Below are 20,071 nucleotides of genomic sequence, written 5' to 3'. Positions count from 1 at the left end.
AGGTTGAGTTGCATTACCGAAGGATCCACAGCAACAACAAAAAAAGATGTATTTGTTTCTATATTGCTTTGGCTAACGAAGTTACGTTACAGTTGTGATGTGTGTGGATGTCTCCGGTATAGATTTATGTTGATGTGTCTGACAGTTATACACGATCTTTACCAGCTGAGCTCAGAGAAATATACAAATGAAGCTAAAATAGTTTCACCGGACACAAAACTTCAGAGGTCGCAGGACACCATTTAATCACGAACCATTTTCAGTTCTAGAGAATTGCTAGATTAAGAAAATCCCAGGTCATATTTCACCTCGAATCCAATGATATGTAAGTCGATGTTTAAGTGCCATTAAGGCACTTCATCGCATGTTCTCATTTTTTAAGAATCAAACTACCATGAAATATACTTACAGATACAATTCATGACCTTAAAAAACAAAACCAAATAAAAAGGTGAATGGAGCTGAAAACTGTCCATGCAAAATGGATTCTTTTGATTTCGAGGTGAACTAAAACGCAGAGGGTTTGACGTGTGTTTCATGTCTCTTTAACCTCTGGCAGTGGTCTGTGGTAGAGCTGATAAAACATTGCAGAACACACGGCCGGCAGCTCCTCCACACACAGATCAATGTTGTGAAAGCCTTTCTCTAAACCGTGCAGCAGAAGTTTGGCTATTCGACTGGTGATTGGCGTCGTCTCAGTGGTCCTAGCTAATTCCGCCAAATCCAGCCAATCGCAGCGCAGACACTCGTGAGTGCAGAAGTTAATGTCGTATGAAAGTGGGCGGAGTCTGCAGATGAGGTACATGTCGGACATTCCGAACGCTCCCGGATGTTTGTGCTGCTGACGGATACTGAGCAGAGATCGGAATTCTGATCGGACCCCAGTTTCTTCAAAAACCTCACGGACCGCCGTGTCGCCTGAAATCAAATAATCAATAAGATCACGCCACAAACATGCTTCCATGCTACGAGCTGACATCACATTTACTGCAGTATGAATGTTATAGCTGTGATCTTCACATTACTGTAACGTGTGTTATACAGTATGTGCAGCATTCACATACACACAACACATCAGCGTGCCGTATACACACATTATTCCTTTATAAAGACCTTTGACTTCTATTTCTCAGATTTAGTATTGTGATTATTTATAATCCTGCACTTACTGTCAATACAGAGTGAAAGAAAACAAATCACAACGCATTCAGACGAGATAAGACAACGACTGAACCACACAGCTGTAGATGTGAATCTTACCAATGTTTTCTCCCACATCTGACAGACCACCAGGAAACTTCCAAGCATTCTGAGTCTGCAAGCACATTTTACTCTAGTCTTACTTCTCATGTTTCTTTCAAATATATCCGTATATTTTTATGAAAATATTCTAAATATGAATGAACTCTCTGTCAATATGATATTATTTTCTTAAAGAGATTGTGAGGTGCGTTTAGATTTGTAACAGTAAAGTTGAAAATGCTGCTAGTAATGAAATGTTCTAGAGTAGTTTTTTTGACAATTACAAATATTGCTCACACTTCAGTATAGGGGGCAATTCTTGCTATTAACAAACCATTAACTACGATCCCAAGAAACTCTTCATGTGTTGCTTATGAATAGTTAGTAAGGTAGTTGTTAGGTTTAGGTATTGGGTAGGGTTAGGGATGTAGAGTATGGTCATGCAGAATATGTGCTTTATAAGTACTAATAAACAGCCAATATGCCAATCATAATCATGCTAATAACAACTAGTTAACAGTGAGAATTTCCCCCATACTGAAGTATTTAACTGAGCACAAAGCAGTTTTTCTTTAACACTTTTCTGTTTGTCACTTATACACCATCAATAAAGAGTGATTCATATGTTCATGTGATGTATGGAAATAAATTCAAAGTAATTTCCTCACACAAAACAAAACTTTTATAGCAGAATAATATATGTTGCATTTATTGATATTTGTATGCTTCTGGTGGTTCTGTCAGTACTTCAGTTGAAGGAAGTAAAGTCATATAGAAGTGAAAGGGTTTTTATTAACAGTGTGTATTTGTGTATCCAGCTCACAGAAATGACTTTCAGTAAATGTTTGTTCACATTAAGGGACTTTTAACTGCACACACTTCTCTGTGTGATATTTACCTGAAACACACACACACACACACACACACACACACACACACACACACACACACACACACACACACACACACACACACACACACACACACACACACACACACACACACACACACACACACACGCACACCCTCCCGGTACCTTATTCCTGTCCTGAACAACGAGAACTTTACCACATGATTCATCCACAACAGCACCTTAAACACACAAGAGAGAAAAAGATGTGGACACGTGTGTTGTACAGTGTGTGTGTGTGTGTGTGTGTGTGAGCTTTCTGTTCTTCAGACACTCATCCTGCTATAACACACACAGACTGACAAACACCACATGAGCAATTCCAGCGTTATAGATCTGACATATAAACTCTCAGAGAATGTATTTGTTACCAATGTACTGAACCATCGGTTTTAATTTGACTAAACCCTAATCAGTCAAACAAAATATCAGTCTTTACACGAGTGTTCTGTTTTAAAACACGGAAATAAACCTGCGTTATAGATGTGAGGAAAAAAGGACACTTGACAGACTAGGAATTTTGTAGGATTTCTGTGAATTAAAATACACAAACCTGAAGCAATAATACTCGACAAATGAAGAAGAGATGCCTCTTCATAGAACATTAAATAGTTACTTTCTTTTCATTTTCATGTGTCCATTCATGAGGATTTTGTACCGTTATGGATGTGACAATCCTGAAAACAGCCCTTACCTGACTTTAGGAAATCAGGTAACACTAAGATGACATTTGTTAACAATTAGTTAACGCATTAGCTAACACGAACTAACAATGAACAAAACTTCTACAGCATTTATTAATATGATTTGATGTTAATTTCATCATTTACATTATTAAAGTCAAATGTTGTCACTTAACATTAATTAACATGAGTAACAGTATTGACATGAACTAACATTGATAAAGATTAGGAAATACTGAAAAACTAAATGGTTAGCTAATGCATTTACTAATGTTAACCAATAGCACTTTATTGTAAAGTGTTACCGAAAATAATGCACTATAAATAAAACAAACGCTTTAGAGACCTCACATGGCTGTTTAAACCCCCAATTTGAACCAAATCAGGGGCCGGTTGCATAAACTGCTTAGACTAGTCTTAGATGTTAGTCATCTCATTTTTTTCTTCATGACTGGTCATAACTTCTTTAAATCAGTTACATAAAAAGGTAGATTGGGCAAATTGAAATATTAAAAGTAATACTGATTAGTCCTAACTAATTCCTAGTCTGTGAGAATAGCTGTTAAGACGCAGTTTTGAGTTTCTTACTTCTGCAGAACACAAAAGAAGATATTTTGAAGAATGTTGATATCCAAATTAACTTCCATTGTATGAACACAAAACACATGTGCTGCTTCACGTGTGTTTGATTGGAGTCTGCAGGACGCTGGGTGGGTCTGAGACCTCTGATCTCGCACAACCACACCAAACCAAACCAGAGTAACACCCAGCACTTCAGCTAACATCTGCTCCAACAAATATATACACAGCGCTCTTGTTTCTCAGCTCTGTTATCCCATACGGACATGTAATATATTCACATATATGTGAAACACTGCTGAATATATTGAAATATATTTTGAAAAAGTATTTTCAAAATATATCCCAAACCTTACAAACGAATGTTTATATTGCATTTCTAACTATGTTTATTTATGTGTGAAAATATATTCCATGTCTCAATTAAGTCATCTTTCAAATATTAAATTAAGTTTTTTTGCAATGTGTATTTTGGTTTCTACTAAGAATAACAAACCTCCATATGGTAATCTAAATCTTATTATATTAGAACTTTAATTTAGTGAAAATATTTTCATTTGATCAAAACAGCAGCAATTTTAATAGTTGTTTGCTATATATGGGTCTTTCTGCTAATTGGCTATTAAATATTGCCATATATGGGCATATTGATGTATGATGCGCTGTTTCCCTCCCCTTTTATATAAATATAAAATCTATTTTTTCCTATTTCATTTTTTAACATTTAAATATACAAACTAGATTTATTATTAATATATTTCAATCTATGTAACTTCTGTTTGGGATTCCCTGATAATACACCACTCATTTGCCGATCATTTATCAATACTTCTGTGATATAATGTCCCAGATTTCTTTACTGTGCTGATAAAACAGTCATCATAAAACACAGAGATGAAGATGGTTGGGGAATCTGAAGGAATTATTCAGTGCTGGAATAGGATTCCAAACCCCACACGGCATACAGATGAAATCAAACACACACACAATTGTGGGCATGTTTGAACATGTCTGTGTTTGAAGCGCAACATCCCTGAAGAACATCGTCTGAAGTGCAACATCTGCTGGTCAAACAGAGAACTGCTACTGGTACACACGCGCGCGCAACAGAAATGTATTTCAGAAAGTGTTTAGTCAAATATTTTACTCACAACAAAATCTGTATACAATTTGATTCAGCTTATTTTTCCACTTAGAGTTTCATTTTAAATGTTATGAAATGAAGTGTGTCTGTCGCTCTCTTACCGGCGACTCCTACTTGATGTGTGGCAAACGCCGGCAGTCTGTCAGGGCCCGGACCGACCCACAGGCTGAGCACGGCCACATCTCTCCTGGCGTGATGGAAGCTGAACCCGTGACACGCAGCTGCCGCAGCCAATCGGCTCTGAGTGATGGGAACAAGCAGCCACACGGCGACCCTCCCCTCAGAGCGCCACTGACCTAGAGATTCTAACACACACACACAATTATACTTTATTATATACAAGAGAATCATGGTATTTCTTTCCACATGGGGCTTTTGCTGTATTTGATGTATGTCCAGGTGCTTTGGACTCCCGTGGTATATTCATAGAGTGATTACTCCATACTACAGTAAAATATGTAACACACACGTGACGTCATACTCCATCACACATTTACCCCGCAGCAGATCTTTAAACTCGTCCTCCTTTATTTGGGGCGGAAAGTCGCGCACGGTCACACCCCCGAACCGATCCACATCCCCGGAGAGCAGAGAGCCGCGGAGCCGCTGCTCACAGCCGGAGCTGAACCGCACCGACCCTACAGAAATAAACTTACTGAGAGCCCTACAGAGTACCGCAGACATTATCCAACACTAAAACAACCACACGTACCGTAGTCGCCGTATTATACGCTCACTTTAACAGTTACAGTCATTCAAAGTCTCGCGATGTCAGACTGCTCCGTACGGTTTTGTGTCGCTCTCGCGGTACTTTGATGTCATGCTCCGTCCTATCGGTCTGCGGAGCGCCACATGTAGTCGAACACTTCGAGTTATGTCTTACAATTAATGACTAATTACTTAATGGTATCGTGGTAAAGAATGGTGTCAGAATATAACCGAGGTTTGATGGTCCTTGTTTTAATGTGTTGTTATTCTTGTTGTTACAACCACAGATATGTATTAGGTAATGTTACCGTATTCTGCATGTTTTACGGTAACGGGAGGAGTTGAACTCTCACACCGGGAAGTTCGTGCACACATGTGGACGAGTGTGTGTGTGTGTGTGTGTGTGTGTGTGTGTGTGTGTTTAACACATGTAACAGCTAAACAGGCGTCATGTCATCAAAGAAAAACAAGGCGAAGAGGAGAGTAAGTGAAGGAGAAAAATCCGCTTTACTGTGCGATGAAGCAGATTCATGTGCAGCGAGCGGCGGCTTCACGGTCTCTGACTTCATAGAGAGAGGTAACGGGAGCGCGCACTGGCTTCATCAACAATCATAACAAATAAGTAAATTCTTCAGATAAGTTACATTTCTGTTGCTGTATAGAATTACACTGTGCATATTTAAATGCGCGTTCATACAATGTTTTAGCAAAGCAAAACTTCAAAAATCAGTCAACTCGTATTTTTACCTCAGAAGAAGAAGATAACCATAGCAACAGCTGGAGCGCTCGAGCGCATCCGTGACGGTCTGACCGCACAGTAGTATTTCATAGTTTATCATTTGTTTTGTTTGTATGTTTGACAAAAAAACATTCTCATTATATTATTCGTGTATATATCCCCTTCATCACAAATAAATCAAACAAAGAAGTGAATAAAAAAGAAGAGTGAACACCGCTTACCCACTCGTTACTGCGGTGAATCATGGGATTAAACAATAATGCACACTAGAACACAATGACAGTATTTATCTCTCCTCCAAACTCAACTAAAGCTGTGAGAACACGAGCTGTTGTGTCAAATAAAAGCTTTCACTTCAGACTGTGTGTGTTTGTTTGTTTGTTTGTTTGCAGCTGAAGATCAGACCCCACAGCGATGGCGTTCATATCTGGCTCAGATGAGTGTGAACACTATGAAGGGTGTGAATGTCTGTATTGGACAGCCGGTTCTGATCACCAGCAGCGCCAGGCGTCAGGAGGTGTGTGTGTGTGTGTGTGTGTGTGTCACATAAACCTCAATGAAACTGATCAGTCCTCTGTATCTCTCTGCATGTATTTGTGTTGCAGGTGTGTGTGGCGTGGCCCACGTGTCAGTTTCCCTTCAGGCGGGTCGGTCTTCAGTCCAGCGTTCAGTTAAATCTGAGAGTCAAACCTGGAGGTCATGTGACGCTGGAGCCCATCACTGGAGCTCTTCTGCCGGCCGAGCACATCCATCTGTCCCTCACGTACTGAACACTGTTTCAATCTGTCCTCATCATCCCAACACAACATCTTCTCTATAACACACAGTAGAAGCAGAATGAATACACTAATCAGTTACAGATCAGGATGTATCTGTTTTCACAATTCTAAACTGCTCGTTTTTAAAGGGGAACTCAGCAGAAAAAAGAAAACTCTGCCATGAATAACTACAAAATTAGGATGTGGTTCAGGAGTTTCAGACTCGCGCCCATCGACGGCACATCAACTGACATTCTGCGCTTTAAAAGTGAGTGAGAAAGCTCCCGAAGCTCATCAAAACCATCTTAATTTGCTTTGCGAAGATGATTGGATGGACGCCCTAGGCTTGTCCAACGACGTGAGGGTGAGTAATTCATGGCAGAATTTTCAGTTCTCGGCGGAGTTCCTCTTTAAGTGGCCATTCACATTTCCCGTCTAAATCCACGCTGAGAACGCGAGCCACACCGCTTTCTCCTTTTTTCCCAAAGTGTTTGGGAGCTCGCGCTCTCCTGCCGTTGCTTAGCAACCTGGTCCACGCTTGCCATTATGACGAGGAGGTATTAACGAAGGATATATGCATTATATGCACTGAAAACACCTTGCAATAACACTGATAACTGTTGGTAACTTTTTAAATTGTAACAGTAGTAAAACTGAGCTTGGTTTGGAGGGCCAGCCATGCATGACGTGATTAATCTAGGTGAGCTGAACCCCTTCCGTAAACCAGTGGGCAGAAATTTAGGGGTTTTGTTGGACAGTGAGTTGAAGTTTGACAAACAGATAAATTCGGTTGTGAAATCTGTTTTTTTTCACCTAAGATTATTGGCTAAGGTCAAAGCATTTTTATCCTTCAAAGATTTGGAGAAGCTGATTCATGTCTTTGTGTTTTCTCGACTTGATTATTGTAACTCCCTATATGTGGGTGTTTGCCAAACTGCCATAAAACGGCTGCAACTAGTGCAAAATGCTGCAGCCAGATTTTTGGTGCCGGCGACCTGCAAGTGCGACCACGTTTCTCCTGTACTGGCTTCTTTAAGTTGGTCACCAATCCAAGCTAGAATAGATTTTAAACTTTTAGTTTTTGTCTATAAGGGTCTTAATGGACTAGCCCCGCCCTATCTGTCTGAGCTTCTTCAGGTTTACAAGCCACCTAGGTCTTTAAGATCTGCAGAACAAGGGGTTCTATGTGTCCCGAGGACCAGGTACAAGCGAAGGGTTGCAGTGGTTGCACCAAAGAGGTGGAACAGCCTACCATCTTATATCAGACTTGCCCCAACTTTAAGTTCTTTGAAGAGTTGCTTGAAGGTGTATGTCCTTTCTGTATCTTGTGTGAGCGTAGAGGCTTGAGTCGTGTTCTTAATCACTTTATTGTGTCCTTGTCTGTTTTTATGACTGCTAGGATTTTTGGACTGTATTAGTGATTGACGGTGTACAGCACTTTGGTACAACGCCCTGTGGTTTGAATAGTGCTTTATAAATCAATTGAAACTGAACTGAAACTGCTACTAGATTTATTTATGTTGTGATCATCTGTGTCTCCATCTTCACTGAGCTTTTTTGTATTGGTCCACAAAGGGGAAGCTGATTGGTTGGTACTTATCACATGACCTGCGGTGCGCCTGCAGCATTCTGAAAAGTTGAAATATTTTCATCTCGATGCGACGCACTGCATGCCACGCATCTACATTTGCGCACACAAAAGACGTGAAATGTGAACGGCCCTTTAAACATCTTTAGCCAAGATTGACTTGTAAAGTTACTCACAACCTTACAAAGATATGAGCAAGTGTCTGAGAGAAGGGTTATAAACTTCACTCTCACATGTGGCATTCCTTTATTCCGTGTTTTTTTATTTATTATTATTATTATTACAGGCCAGAGGACAAAGTGATCAATACAGAAGAATTCAGGAAGTATCTTCTTCACATGCTGGGTAACACAAACACTCTTTTATCACTTTCAGACCGCAGATACTCTTTTCACAAAGCTCACTTGAGATCTTTTCTCTCTCTCGCTCTCAGACAGTCGGGTTCTTCTCCCGGGTAGCAGTTTGTCTGTGTGGTATTTTGGACGTGGTTGTGTGATGGGGGTGGAGTCAGTGCAGGGTGTAGATGGAGTGACAGTAGAATCTGTCAGCAGCGTTCACCAGACCTCTGTGTCAGACAGAAGCACTCTGGATCTGTCATCGCATCTAGAGCAACTGTCAATCAACCAGAACCAGTTTCAACCATCAGCCAGTACGCCCAACAGACCGCAGAACTCTTCACCTCTGACCCCTCTGTCCCCCTCCACGCCCTGTGAACTCATCCAGCCGGGTCCACGAGAGTCGTCGTTCAGTCCTGTGCTGATAGCGGCTGACACCCCGGGTCAGTCTGCAGCGGTGAGTCTGTCTCCATCTGCCGGTCGCTCCGGGACTGACACCTTTTACAACGTCTGCAGCTCCACCAAACTAAGCATCTCTGACTCCTGCGGCCCGGATGAGAGCTCGGAGGGGCAGGAGAGGTCAAAGGTCACTTACAGTATGATTGGCGGGCTGAGCAATCAACTTGAGGTGATCAGAGAGACCATCCAACTGCCTCTTAAACACCCGGAACTTTTCAAAAGCTACGGTGGGTCAAGGCTTCATTTGACACAAAAGCACAACACACTACGTAGTGTGCACTATATATGCGAGTTCTCGGTTTCCACAGCATAACCTGTTTTTCTTGTTCGTGTATATCGTAACTGTGCTACTTTTGAAAAGAGTAGGCAGTATGGAGTGTATAGTGTGTGTGTAAAGTGTACTGTAAGTGTCTGATCTGAATATATGACATTATGTGATGTGGGCGTGTGTTTGATCACAGGAATCCCGCCCCCTAGAGGAGTGCTACTGTATGGCCCACCCGGCACAGGAAAGACCATGATTGGACGCGCGGTAGCCAATGAAGTGGGAGCACACATGACCGTGATCAACGGCCCTGAGATCATGAGCAAGTGTGTGACAGACATATACGTCTGAAGAATTTGGTTCCAAAATGAGATGACTCCGTTTTTACTGTTTTCAAAAATCATGTTTTTTTATTGTGCATTCCAATTAAAATCAATCAAAGAGCAGTTGGTTTGTTTTGATTTAAGCCATAGACACAAAACAAAAATACAGCTAACTAACACAATAAAAATATGATTTATGTCATTTTGAAACCAAACTCTTAATATATTATAGGGCTGCACGATAATTTATCGCGATACCACGAAACCCTGTTGTAATCGAGCTGGCTGCGGTATGCAGTCGATATTTTTTTAATGCGTGTAGCTTGTCGGTGAAGCACGGCTCTGGGATCAGTAGAAATTAGGGATGTAACGATTCACTCAGCTCAAGATGCGATGCGATTTATTCACGATTTACTCACGATTTATTTTTAAAAAATGAGTTGAAACAAATTAGAAATGAACAACTTCCCTTGCATTATTTCTTAAATGCTTCACGTTTCTTTGCATAATAAAATAATGTTTTATTTCAAATAACAAAACTAAACTGCGATTTTATAACAAATGAATAATAGAAAAAGTCTCTTTAATATAAACAAACTAATACTGTCTGTGCTTTTCTTGGATTTTTTTGCATTTAAGAAATATCAGCATCCACGTTTAGGTTTGCAGTGAAAATAGCGGCCCCTGCTGTTCAAAAAATGTATTGCGATTCAGTTCAAGCCTCAACCGAATTGAATCGTCACTCATTATAACCGATTTTCAACCGGCTCACGGTGAATCGTTACATCCCTAGTAGAAATGCTGCTCGATCTAAAAGCAGTGCGAGTTTGAGTCGCTTATAATGTGCATTTGAAAAAGCAACACCCGTCAAACATGATCATTATAAATATACTTTATTATCATAAAAATACCTGAGGAGGCTTGAGGAACAGTGATAAAAAGATGTCCTTAGGCATTTCCTAGATTCTAGAAGGTGTCATGGTCTTCTTCTGCAGTGCGTATGTGGAGTTTCCGCACGAGAGCGCCCTCTGGCGTTCGGATGCAGCAGCATTTTCCCGTACTTCACTCAAAAGCTGTGCATAATTCACGTGAAACTGATCGTCGCTTCATCGTTGACAGCCCTAATATATTATATCTATATTAACTTTGTTTATATAGAATTATCACACAGTAGGTTCAGTCACATGAGTGCCGTTTGGTTTGATTCAAGGAATCAGAACCGGGTGCACTGAATGAGCTTTAACTTCAGTCCTGTCAGTAATGTTTGAAACTCTCTGCAGGTTTTATGGGGAAACGGAAGCCAGACTGAGGCAGATATTCACTGAAGCGTCACAGAGGTACTAACAAGAACCCGATGAATTAAGAATGAAGAATAATGCAAAGAATGAAGTGAAATGAGTGTTGTTCAGGCAGCCGGCGATCATCTTCATCGATGAGTTAGACGCTCTGTGTCCGAAGAGAGAAGGTGCTCAGAATGAAGTGGAGAAACGGCTAGTGGCCACACTGCTGACTCTGATGGACGGCATCGGCTCCGTGAGTGTCCAGCATTTACACTCGTTCATCTCAAACACAAATCAACTGGATGAAGATCTTTAATTCTCTCAGTAGGGTCACAGCGGTCAGCTGCTGGTGTTGGGGGCGACGAACCGCCCTCACGCGCTGGATCCCGCCCTGCGACGCCCCGGACGCTTTGATAAAGAGCTGGAGATCGGTGTTCCTGACGCGGCCGGCCGGATGGAGATCTTCCAGAAACAGCTGAGCTCTATGCCCTGTGACATCTCCTGCGGTGAGCTGCAGGAACTCGCCGACGCGGCACACGGATACGTTGGGGCGGATCTGGCTGCCGTCTGCAAAGAAGCCGGTGAGTGCTTAAAGCACTTGTGTTGTGTTGTGTTGTGTTGTGTAGGATCTGCTTGATGAACAGAGGAATGAATGTTTAGCCCTAATCGGACGGGACTAGATCTTTTAGGTTATTACGGATGTGGGAGTGTCTTGTTTGGTACGCTCGGGCGTTGCAGAAGATCACGTGCTCTGGATACATTCATTGCGTATAATCGTATGACCCAACACCACCCCCTGCTTATAATAAACCCACAGAAATGAAGAAAACGTGATTATTTAATACAATCGTTTCTTATTTTTATTCATTCAAATGACCATTACGTAATTTAGTGGACAAATAAAGCCGAGTTCCTGACTGATATCCGTAAACTGATATTACAAGTGCCAGTCTTAACCGTTAAAAACTCGGTTTTATTTTTGTATTACGCAGAATTGCAAAAGCATCCGTATCTATTGGATAGGAATGATTGAATGAATGGGATGCAGGAAGTATATACGTGCGTTAGTAAGAGTTTACGGCAGTTCATGTTGGCCAAAACGTGTGTGTGTGCGTGCGTGTGCACCTGTGCGCGTGCGTGTGTGTAATGTTACTGTGTGCTCAGCATCTGGAGTCATGAGTGTGAAGTCAACTCTGTGTCAGTCAGTGAAACTCAACTCTGTTTCCGTGTCTGATCAATAATCTTCAGTTTCGTCTGCATGATCTGCTGCAGTCCTGTTTACCCTTCAGCATCAGTCGTGCAATCCATCTCCTCATATCTTTATTTACAGCTAATATTATTATGGGTTATTCTTTTTGTGTTGTTTATATAACGACTAATATTGTTTATATATAATGTTCACCATCTGATTACTTTATGTACTTGTGGAATAGAATAGATTTTTGTCATTGTTTAAAATGTAATAACTGATGTGGCCCACACTATATTATGGGATGTTAACTGTGTGTTGGAGTACAGAAAATCAACTCAAATATCTTCCATAAAAACAGTCATAAAACTCATGATGTGAACAGAGAGTGTCAGAAGGTGGGACTTTATAGAATCTGCAAATAATCCGGTCGTTTTTATGAGAAAGAGACAGCGGGAAAGAATACAAGTGAACGATGATTTTCATTTTTTCAGAAACTAGGAGTGATCGCCTGTTATAGTGCATGAAAAAACATAATACAGACTTCAGAATTTAAATACTTTGCACAAACCAAGATTAAAAAAGAGATGATCAGACTTTACTGTAAGCAGTTTGTAATGTGTGCGTCTGCAGGTCTACATGCACTAAGGAGGGCTTTAGGATCCACACCTGTTCTCTCTGATGTCCAGGTGATAAACAGAGTAAAGGTCACGACCTTTGACCTCAGGCTGGCCATGACACAGGTCAAACCGAGTGCAATGAGAGAGGTCGCCATCGATGTGCCAAAGGTACTACAGTAACACAAACACACAATTAAATGAAGGACCACTGATTACTTAATGTCTACACATTTCAGGAATCACTGATGTGTGTGTGTGTGTGTGTGTGTGTGTGCGTGCGTGTGTGCGTTTGCGTGCGTGTGCGTGTGTAGGTTCAGTGGAGTGATATTGGTGGGATGGAGGAAGTGAAATTGAAACTGAAGCAGGCTGTTGAGTGGCCGCTGAAACACCCCGATGCTTTCTCCAGGTTGGGTATAGCGCCCCCTAAAGGTGTTCTGCTGTATGGACCACCCGGCTGCTCTAAAACCATGATCGCTAAAGCTTTAGCCAATGAGAGCCAGCTCAATTTCCTCTCCATCAAGGTAAATCATGTGTGTCTGTCTCGGTGTCTGGATCAGTATATGGTGGTTCGGCATTAGTAAGGACCCTGGCTCACTTCACATTGGGACACCGTTCACTTACTTTCCTGTGATGTGACTGCGTGAGCGCCTTGTGATACTTCACTGCTGGTATTAATCAACAATCGTCAAAACCGACATCTCTCTGACTTTATCTTTAAATACTGGTTGAAGTACACTTGAATTATTCTGTCACATATCAGTGCACAAATTAGGTCGATTATTACATTTAACTGTTAAAATTGTGTTGCCTGCCTGTCTAGCAACGTTTGTTTATACATGACATAAAATAATCTTTTGTCTTTTCAAAAGTTCTGTCACGTTTCATGAGTTTGAGTTGCCTCCCGTGATTTCCGGTAAGGCTACATAGGAAGTATCGATGCTCCCTGGTTTTTGCGGTGCATTGTGGTCATTTTTAGGGATGGACGTTTCGGTGCGCTGGAGGATTTTGCGAATGAGATGAGAATGGCCGACTCCCTGATTGGGAGCTGATTGAGACACAGGGTGTGTTTGTGTTTGTGCTCTCAAAGCTAATAACACGCGGTGACCCGGATGCTGCAAATCATTTTGACAGGTTTATTTTACAAATGAAATATAAATGTGTCTTTTCATAACATATATGACATTATATTTACAAATGATTAAACCAAATTGCCCGTTCGTGACATCTGAACGTCGTTTCTTACCTTAAAACTGAAACTAAACGTCTTTTCCCCGCGGAAGGTCTGCATTCGGTAAAAATTAGCTAATAAAATATTTCAAATTCACATTTCATGTCCAGTTTTTTTCTCATGTGGCAAGTAGGCGTGTAATAAGTGGGATAATGTACAAGCAGCCGGCTGTTATGGTGAAATAAACCCCTTCAGTGAGACACAAGACCCTCCGCTTCACGTTCTGATCACACTGGAGGGGATTATTTCTGCCATAACAACCGGCTGCCTGGACATTATCCCTTACTTGATCATCATAGTGATGAGTAAACACAGACACTGATGTTTCGTCTCGGAGGCACTCTCTCTCCACAGGAAGTTATGAAAACACACACATACACTCGCACACAAAAACAACTGTGTGTGAGAGAGAGAGAGAGAGGATTCTGGTTGACATTATTTGTCAGACACTTTTATCCAGCAACTAATGGTTGAGGAAGACAACGTCTACAGAAGGCAATATACAGGAGAAGTGCCAGTACGACAGAGTTTGGGGTATAACGTGATATAAGCAAGCAAACAGAGAAAAGTAGAGAAAGAATAGTGATCAGGCAAACGTTGATTTAGTAGTTTCTTTAGATTCTTTGTGTGTGATTGATTCAGCGGTCCTGATGGAAATGGGAAGATCGTTCCACCAGCAAGAAACAGTGAATATAAATGTCCTTCAGATAGATTTCTTGCCTCTGTTTGATGGAACAACGGCACTGATTATCCTCGTTTATAATGATGAGTTATGAATTGTGATGTGGGGAAATGTCAGTTTGATGTTTTAAACAGAGATGACAAGCCTTGTGGCTTACAGTTTTCATTTGATATGAATATTGTAACATTAATGTTGTAATGTTGTGTTTCTCAGGGTCCAGAGTTACTGAGTAAATATGTCGGTGAATCAGAGCGATCCGTCAGAGAGGTAAGACATCTGGACCAGCGCACAACACACCTGTTTAAAGAGACAGACACACATTTTCTGTGCTGTTGAGCTTTTTATCATGACAGTGTTAACAAATAAAAATATGTGTCTGTGCGCGTGTGTGTGTGTGCGTTTGTCTGTCTGTGTGTGTGCGTTTGTCTGTGTGTGTGTGTGTGTGTGTGTGTGTGTGTGTGTGTGCGTTTGTCTGTCTGTGTGTGTGCGTGTTGTCTCTGTGTGTGTGCGTTTGTCTCTGTGTGTGTGTGTGCGTCGTGTGTGTGTGTTGCGTCAGTGTGCGTGCATTTGTGTGTGTGATTTGTGTGTGTGTGTGTTGTGTGCGTTTGTGGGTGTGTGTGTGTGTGTGTGTGTGTTGTCGTTGGGTGTTGTGTGTGTGTGGTGCTGTGTGTGTGCGTGCGGTTTGTCTGTGTGTGTGGGTGTGTGTGTGCGTGCTTGTCTGTGTGTGTGGTGTGTGTGTGCAGTGCATTTGTCTGTGTGTGTGTGGTGGCTGCGTGTACTGTGTGTGCACGTGCATTGTCGTGTGCGGTGTGTGTGCATCGTTTGTGGTGGTTGTGGTGTGTGTGTGTGTGTGTGTGTGTGTGTGTGTGTGTGTGTGTGTGTGTGTGTGTGTGTGTGTGTGTGTGTATGTGTGTGCGTGCAGGTTTTCCGGAAGGCCAGAGCGGTCGCTCCATCTATCGTTTTCTTTGATGAGATTGATGCATTAGCTGTGTCAAGAGGAAGGTAACAGCACAATCTTTAATAACTATAACCTTGGTTTCTGTTGATTTATTCAGACAAACACAGAACAGTCAGCCACCTCTCTTTCACACACATTCATCGCACAAGTGTGTCTTTGTTTCCAAGGCGGATGGACAGGAGAAGTTTGCTCTCTCTCATACACACACACATATAGACACAGAGAGAGACACGTGTTACATAACGTGTGTGTGTGTGTGTGTGTGTGTTTATATAGGGAGGTCACAGGATTGAGTGTGAACACATGAGCAACTGTATGTATATCAGGGGTTCCCAAACTTTTCAGCCTGCGACCCCCAAAATAACAGTGCCAGTGCCTGGAGACCCCCACTATCCTCAGAGGTGGGTAAAGTATACAACCGTTGCGCGCAACTGCGCACATGAACTTATTAGATCTAACCAAACACGTGCATTATGACAACACAAAAGATCACGGTCTAACATAATGACTTTACAGTTATTTACTCATTACTTTACTTGTTGTTATACATGAACTATTACTACAGATGGTCAAATTTCATCAAACTGATTGGAGTGCTGATGGATGTGCCTCTTTATGCAAACACCGTCCTCTTTTGGTACCTGAGGTCGATGGCCTTTCTGTCTGCGGCGCTTCTCCGCTGGCCTCCCTGCGTTGTCTTTGGTCGATATTAATCAACGTTTCATTTCGACAAATAAGAATATCCTAAATTTAAAGCTTGAAAATAATCTGTGTGCACACGGGACTGTTAAACGTGGTGCTGTAAATGGACTTGCTGCACCTGACCTAATGCGGTCGCTGATGTGGTTCAGAGATGGGAAGTAACGAAGTACAAATTTTTCTGGTATCAGTACTTTACTCCACTATTTATTTTTCTGACGACTCTTTACTTTCTACTTATTACATTTTCAAACCAGGCTCGTTACTTTAGTTTTAATCTGTATTTGATGCACAATCAATATTATTTCTTGTCATTGCGTGACTTTTTCAACCTAATGATTGGTCTGCCTAAAAGCCGAAGCGCTGTGTGAGGTGGTCACTAGCCAATCAAATGTAAGAAGGCGGGAGTTACTGTTTACAGAGCAAAGCGGTGACCAATCAAATCAAAGAAGACGGAGTAAAGTTCTCAGATCTCGAGCGTGATATTCTGCATCATGTGGTGACTCGTGAATGGTAGGGTTTTTTAGCGCGAAAGGACCAGATTTTAAATATGTAATTTAGCTATTTGCATGTTCTACAAACATATACTTCACGAAAGATGTACTGTAGCTCCGTCAGAAGTTAAGGCAGCTCGTTAAGTTAAGCGCATTATTGTTGCTGTTGTTCATTAGTATGTATGAATTGCATGTTTTTGCTATCGTGTGTGCGTTAAGTTCATGAACGAGTGAAAAATACCTGCTCATTGCGTTGCTTTCGATGAACTAATTATAGTGGGCACTTTTGCACAAAAATGCGCTAATTTCCTGATTGCCATTTGAAGTGGTTTCTGGACATATCCTATTAGTCTTATTTTCTGATTTTCTTAATGCATTTGCCTTGTTTGATCTATTTTCCTGATTTTTATTATATTTTTTCATCTTGTCATGATTAAAATTATAAGGAAATAAAAAACGATCCTTATCAACGTTGATTGACATTGCAATAAAATACTATCACATTATTTTGGAAGTTAAAATTTTGGGCTGGTTTTTGTTGGAGTGAGTAGGTTTTAGTGAGCCTTTGGGCTGGAAATCATCCACCTAATCTAGCAACACTGACATCAGTTTTAATGTTGAACGAGTGTAACGTACAATGTAAGAGGCTAAACATTTAATATTTTAAAGCGAGGCATAATTTCAAGAAATGTGTTTAACCAATCGAGAAAAACAGTAATGGTTACCAAGTAAATTGACTTGCCTAATTAATTATCTCTTTATTTCTCAGTTTTCTCTTTTTGACAAGATCTCCCAAGTGTCTACAACCTTTGTATAATGATATGTCCATGAATGGTCTGCGCTTAAAATTTAAAGGGACAGTTAATCTAAAATTGAAAGCAGTGAAATTCTGTTATAAAATGTTTTGACAATCACAGTACCAAACAGTCATTTCCTGGCTATTACGCATCGCAGACATAGGCTAGTAGTCTAAGAAGCTGCCACGGACCAAGGCTGAAGGCAACACAAAGAATAGCTTAAATTATGGTTGAGAACTTGAGACAAAGGGAATTCTGTCACAATTATTATCAATACGCTTGTCCTTTACACTCTTATCTTACATCATAATTGTATTATACATTTGTGTTTTTTTCCACTACTTAGGTAGTGGCAAATAGATTTATTCCATCAGTCTTTTTTATGCTTGTGTTCTACATAATGGTAGTTCAGTTGTGAGGTACGAGCGTGACTCTAAAACAGGTAGTAGTATTGGCTACTTTTTACTTAAGTACATTTTAGAGCCCGTACTTTATACTTTTACTTGAGTAAACAAGTTTAGTCAGTACTTCAACTTTTACTTGAGTACTTTTAAACATGAGTATCTGTACTTCTACTTAAGTAAAGGATGTGTGTACTTTTGCCATCTCTGATGTGGTTAATGTGACTGTAATAAGGTTCAATAAAACGGAAGGAAGGAGGCGGGAACCGGTGAACATTCAAACACCAAACTTTAATCAAAAATAAACAAACAATAATATGGAAGTAAAAGTATATACAAAACATAAACAAAACTTAACATGTGTCCGGGCCCGGTCCTCTCTCATCGGCAGTCCCATCGATTCCTCCTTTATGCTCCCAATCTCCTCCGTGGGCGATGCGGGACCGGCGCACGCACAGCTGATTTCCATTATCACTCACGCCACCGGCCCCGCCCCACGGCTCCCGTCCCGCCTTCCTCGCCACAGTGACGTAATCACCTCAGGGGTCACGATCGAGGGGGAGGAAATTCCTAAGGCTGATGGCTTTTTATTTGCCTGGTTTTATTTTTAACTTAACTAATATTTCTTATTGATTAAATACATACACTATTCCTAAAAATAAAAAAAATATTTCTGGAAATCATCTTGCGACCCCCAAACCCCCCCAAAGGGGGGTCCTGACCCCTGCTTTGGGAACCCCTGATGTACACTTATTCATCATCAGACTCATGTGAAGCACTTGTCATGAGATGATGGACCAGTGTGTGTGTGCGGTGCTTATTTAATGAAAGTAAATACCTGACGGCAGTGTAAGTCTGTGTGAGTTTTTTCTGCTGAGTTAGATTCATTTACTGGATTACATTCTGAATGATTTAGAGCGCAATCGATCAGAGGAACAGAGTCTCTCTCTCTCTCTTTGTCAATTCAATTTCTTCCTTATGAAATGGTCAGTTCAGGTCCTTGATTCTGATTGGTTGAGCCACGTTCTGAGCCGTTATCAAATATCTGATTTGCTGACTGCATTACTTAGTCTGAGTGTCAGTGTGCCACTGTTGTTGCGTCTGTGTTTCTCAGCCTTGCTGCACATATGGAATAATAGTTTTATAAAAGCAACAAGCCTTTGAAGCGGTGGGTTATCAGTGAGTTTGATATCAGCTAAAGGGGTTTGGGACATTCATTGTAATGGACAGACACCCATTGTTTCATGACAAAGATCTATCTCTATCTATCTTTCTGATGTTTATTTCTACTGTTATAATGTGTGTGTGTGTTCAGTCTCAGTCTGTGCTGCAGTTGTGTGTCACGTCATATAAATACATGAAATCTTTGTGTGTGTGTTGTGTAGTTCTCACGCGGGTGGTGTTGGTGATCGTGTGATGGCTCAGCTGCTCATTGAGATGGACGGAATTGAACAGCTTAAAAACGTCACAATTCTCGCTGCAACCAACAGACCTGATGTGATTGACAAGGTACAACACACACACACTTCCTGACACACGCACACACAAACACATCCTGACACACACACACAACACACTTCCTGACACACGCGCACACACACACACTCACACACACACACAGCCTCCTGCTGGTTTTTGTAGTGTCCACTTCCTTCACCCTCTGAGCGTCAGTCACTGGTGTGATTGACAGGTTCTGTATCACTCTCAGGAGGTGTCCACCCAAACCAGCCCCCCCCCACTGCTTTCATTTACCTCTTCACTACATGGTGTGTGCGCGCGTGTGTGTGTGTGTGTGTGTGTGCGCACACACACACACAATTCAACACGCACGTGCACACACACACACGCGCGCACACACACACACACACACACATATCACACACACACACATCACACGCACACACACACACATCACACACACATCACACACACATCACACACGCACACATGCACACACAATTCAACACGCGCGCACACACACACACACACA

The 20,071-nt window shown here is 41.3% G+C and overlaps 2 protein-coding genes across 3 annotated transcripts in view; one reads left to right on the top strand and one right to left on the bottom strand.

Annotated features, from left to right (window-relative positions):
* Positions 1–526: 526 nt before the first annotated feature.
* On the bottom strand, positions 527–5,360 carry nudt6 (nudix (nucleoside diphosphate linked moiety X)-type motif 6). Of its 2 annotated transcripts, XM_057319398.1 has the most exons (5): positions 5,056–5,360; positions 4,660–4,863; positions 2,279–2,334; positions 1,261–1,315; positions 527–918 (listed from the first exon to the last, which is right to left on the bottom strand). In XM_057319398.1, exons 1-5 carry the CDS (start codon positions 5,240–5,242, stop codon positions 536–538), a joined length of 885 nt encoding a protein of 294 aa, XP_057175381.1. In that variant the 5' UTR covers positions 5,243–5,360; the 3' UTR covers positions 527–535. The 2 variants fall into 2 exon arrangements, with proteins under 2 accessions (XP_057175381.1, XP_057175382.1); XM_057319399.1 differs by lacking the exons at positions 1,261–1,315; positions 2,279–2,334.
* A 228-nt stretch (positions 5,361–5,588) lies between these two features.
* afg2a (AFG2 AAA ATPase homolog A) overlaps positions 5,589–20,071 on the top strand; it is a 25,278-nt gene continuing 10,795 nt past the window's right edge. Inside the window, exons 1-14 of the mRNA XM_057319358.1 lie at positions 5,589–5,843; positions 6,398–6,522; positions 6,611–6,768; positions 8,638–8,696; positions 8,785–9,372; positions 9,607–9,736; positions 11,014–11,070; positions 11,143–11,266; positions 11,342–11,594; positions 12,836–12,990; positions 13,134–13,343; positions 14,946–14,999; positions 15,655–15,734; positions 19,467–19,590. Coding sequence (XP_057175341.1) covers positions 5,717–5,843; positions 6,398–6,522; positions 6,611–6,768; positions 8,638–8,696; positions 8,785–9,372; positions 9,607–9,736; positions 11,014–11,070; positions 11,143–11,266; positions 11,342–11,594; positions 12,836–12,990; positions 13,134–13,343; positions 14,946–14,999; positions 15,655–15,734; positions 19,467–19,590 — 2,244 coding nt within the window. The 5' untranslated portion in view covers positions 5,589–5,716. The remainder of the gene's footprint in view (positions 5,844–6,397; positions 6,523–6,610; positions 6,769–8,637; positions 8,697–8,784; positions 9,373–9,606; positions 9,737–11,013; positions 11,071–11,142; positions 11,267–11,341; positions 11,595–12,835; positions 12,991–13,133; positions 13,344–14,945; positions 15,000–15,654; positions 15,735–19,466; positions 19,591–20,071) is intronic.

Source organism: Triplophysa rosa, linkage group LG21, assembly GCF_024868665.1.
Source record: "Triplophysa rosa linkage group LG21, Trosa_1v2, whole genome shotgun sequence".
In the NCBI taxonomy this organism is placed as follows: domain Eukaryota; kingdom Metazoa; phylum Chordata; class Actinopteri; order Cypriniformes; family Nemacheilidae; genus Triplophysa; species Triplophysa rosa.
The sequence above is the reverse complement of the archived record's forward strand: the minus strand, read 5'-3'. Positions and strand labels throughout refer to the sequence as shown.

What these genes read in the sequence shown, in the direction of transcription:
- nudt6 (XM_057319398.1), bottom strand. Translation starts at nt 5,242, where the DNA reads ATGTCTGCGGTACTCTGTAGGGCTCTCAGTAAGTTTATTTCTGTAGGG. An exon ending in TTGTTCAGGACAGGAATAAG is followed by an intron (nt 1,316 to 2,278) that starts GTACCGGGAGGG and finishes ATGTGCTTGCAG; the next exon opens with ACTCAGAATGCTTGGAAGTT. An exon ending in AGATGTGGGAGAAAACATTG is followed by an intron (nt 919 to 1,260) that starts GTAAGATTCACA and finishes ATTTGATTTCAG; the next exon opens with GCGACACGGCGGTCCGTGAG.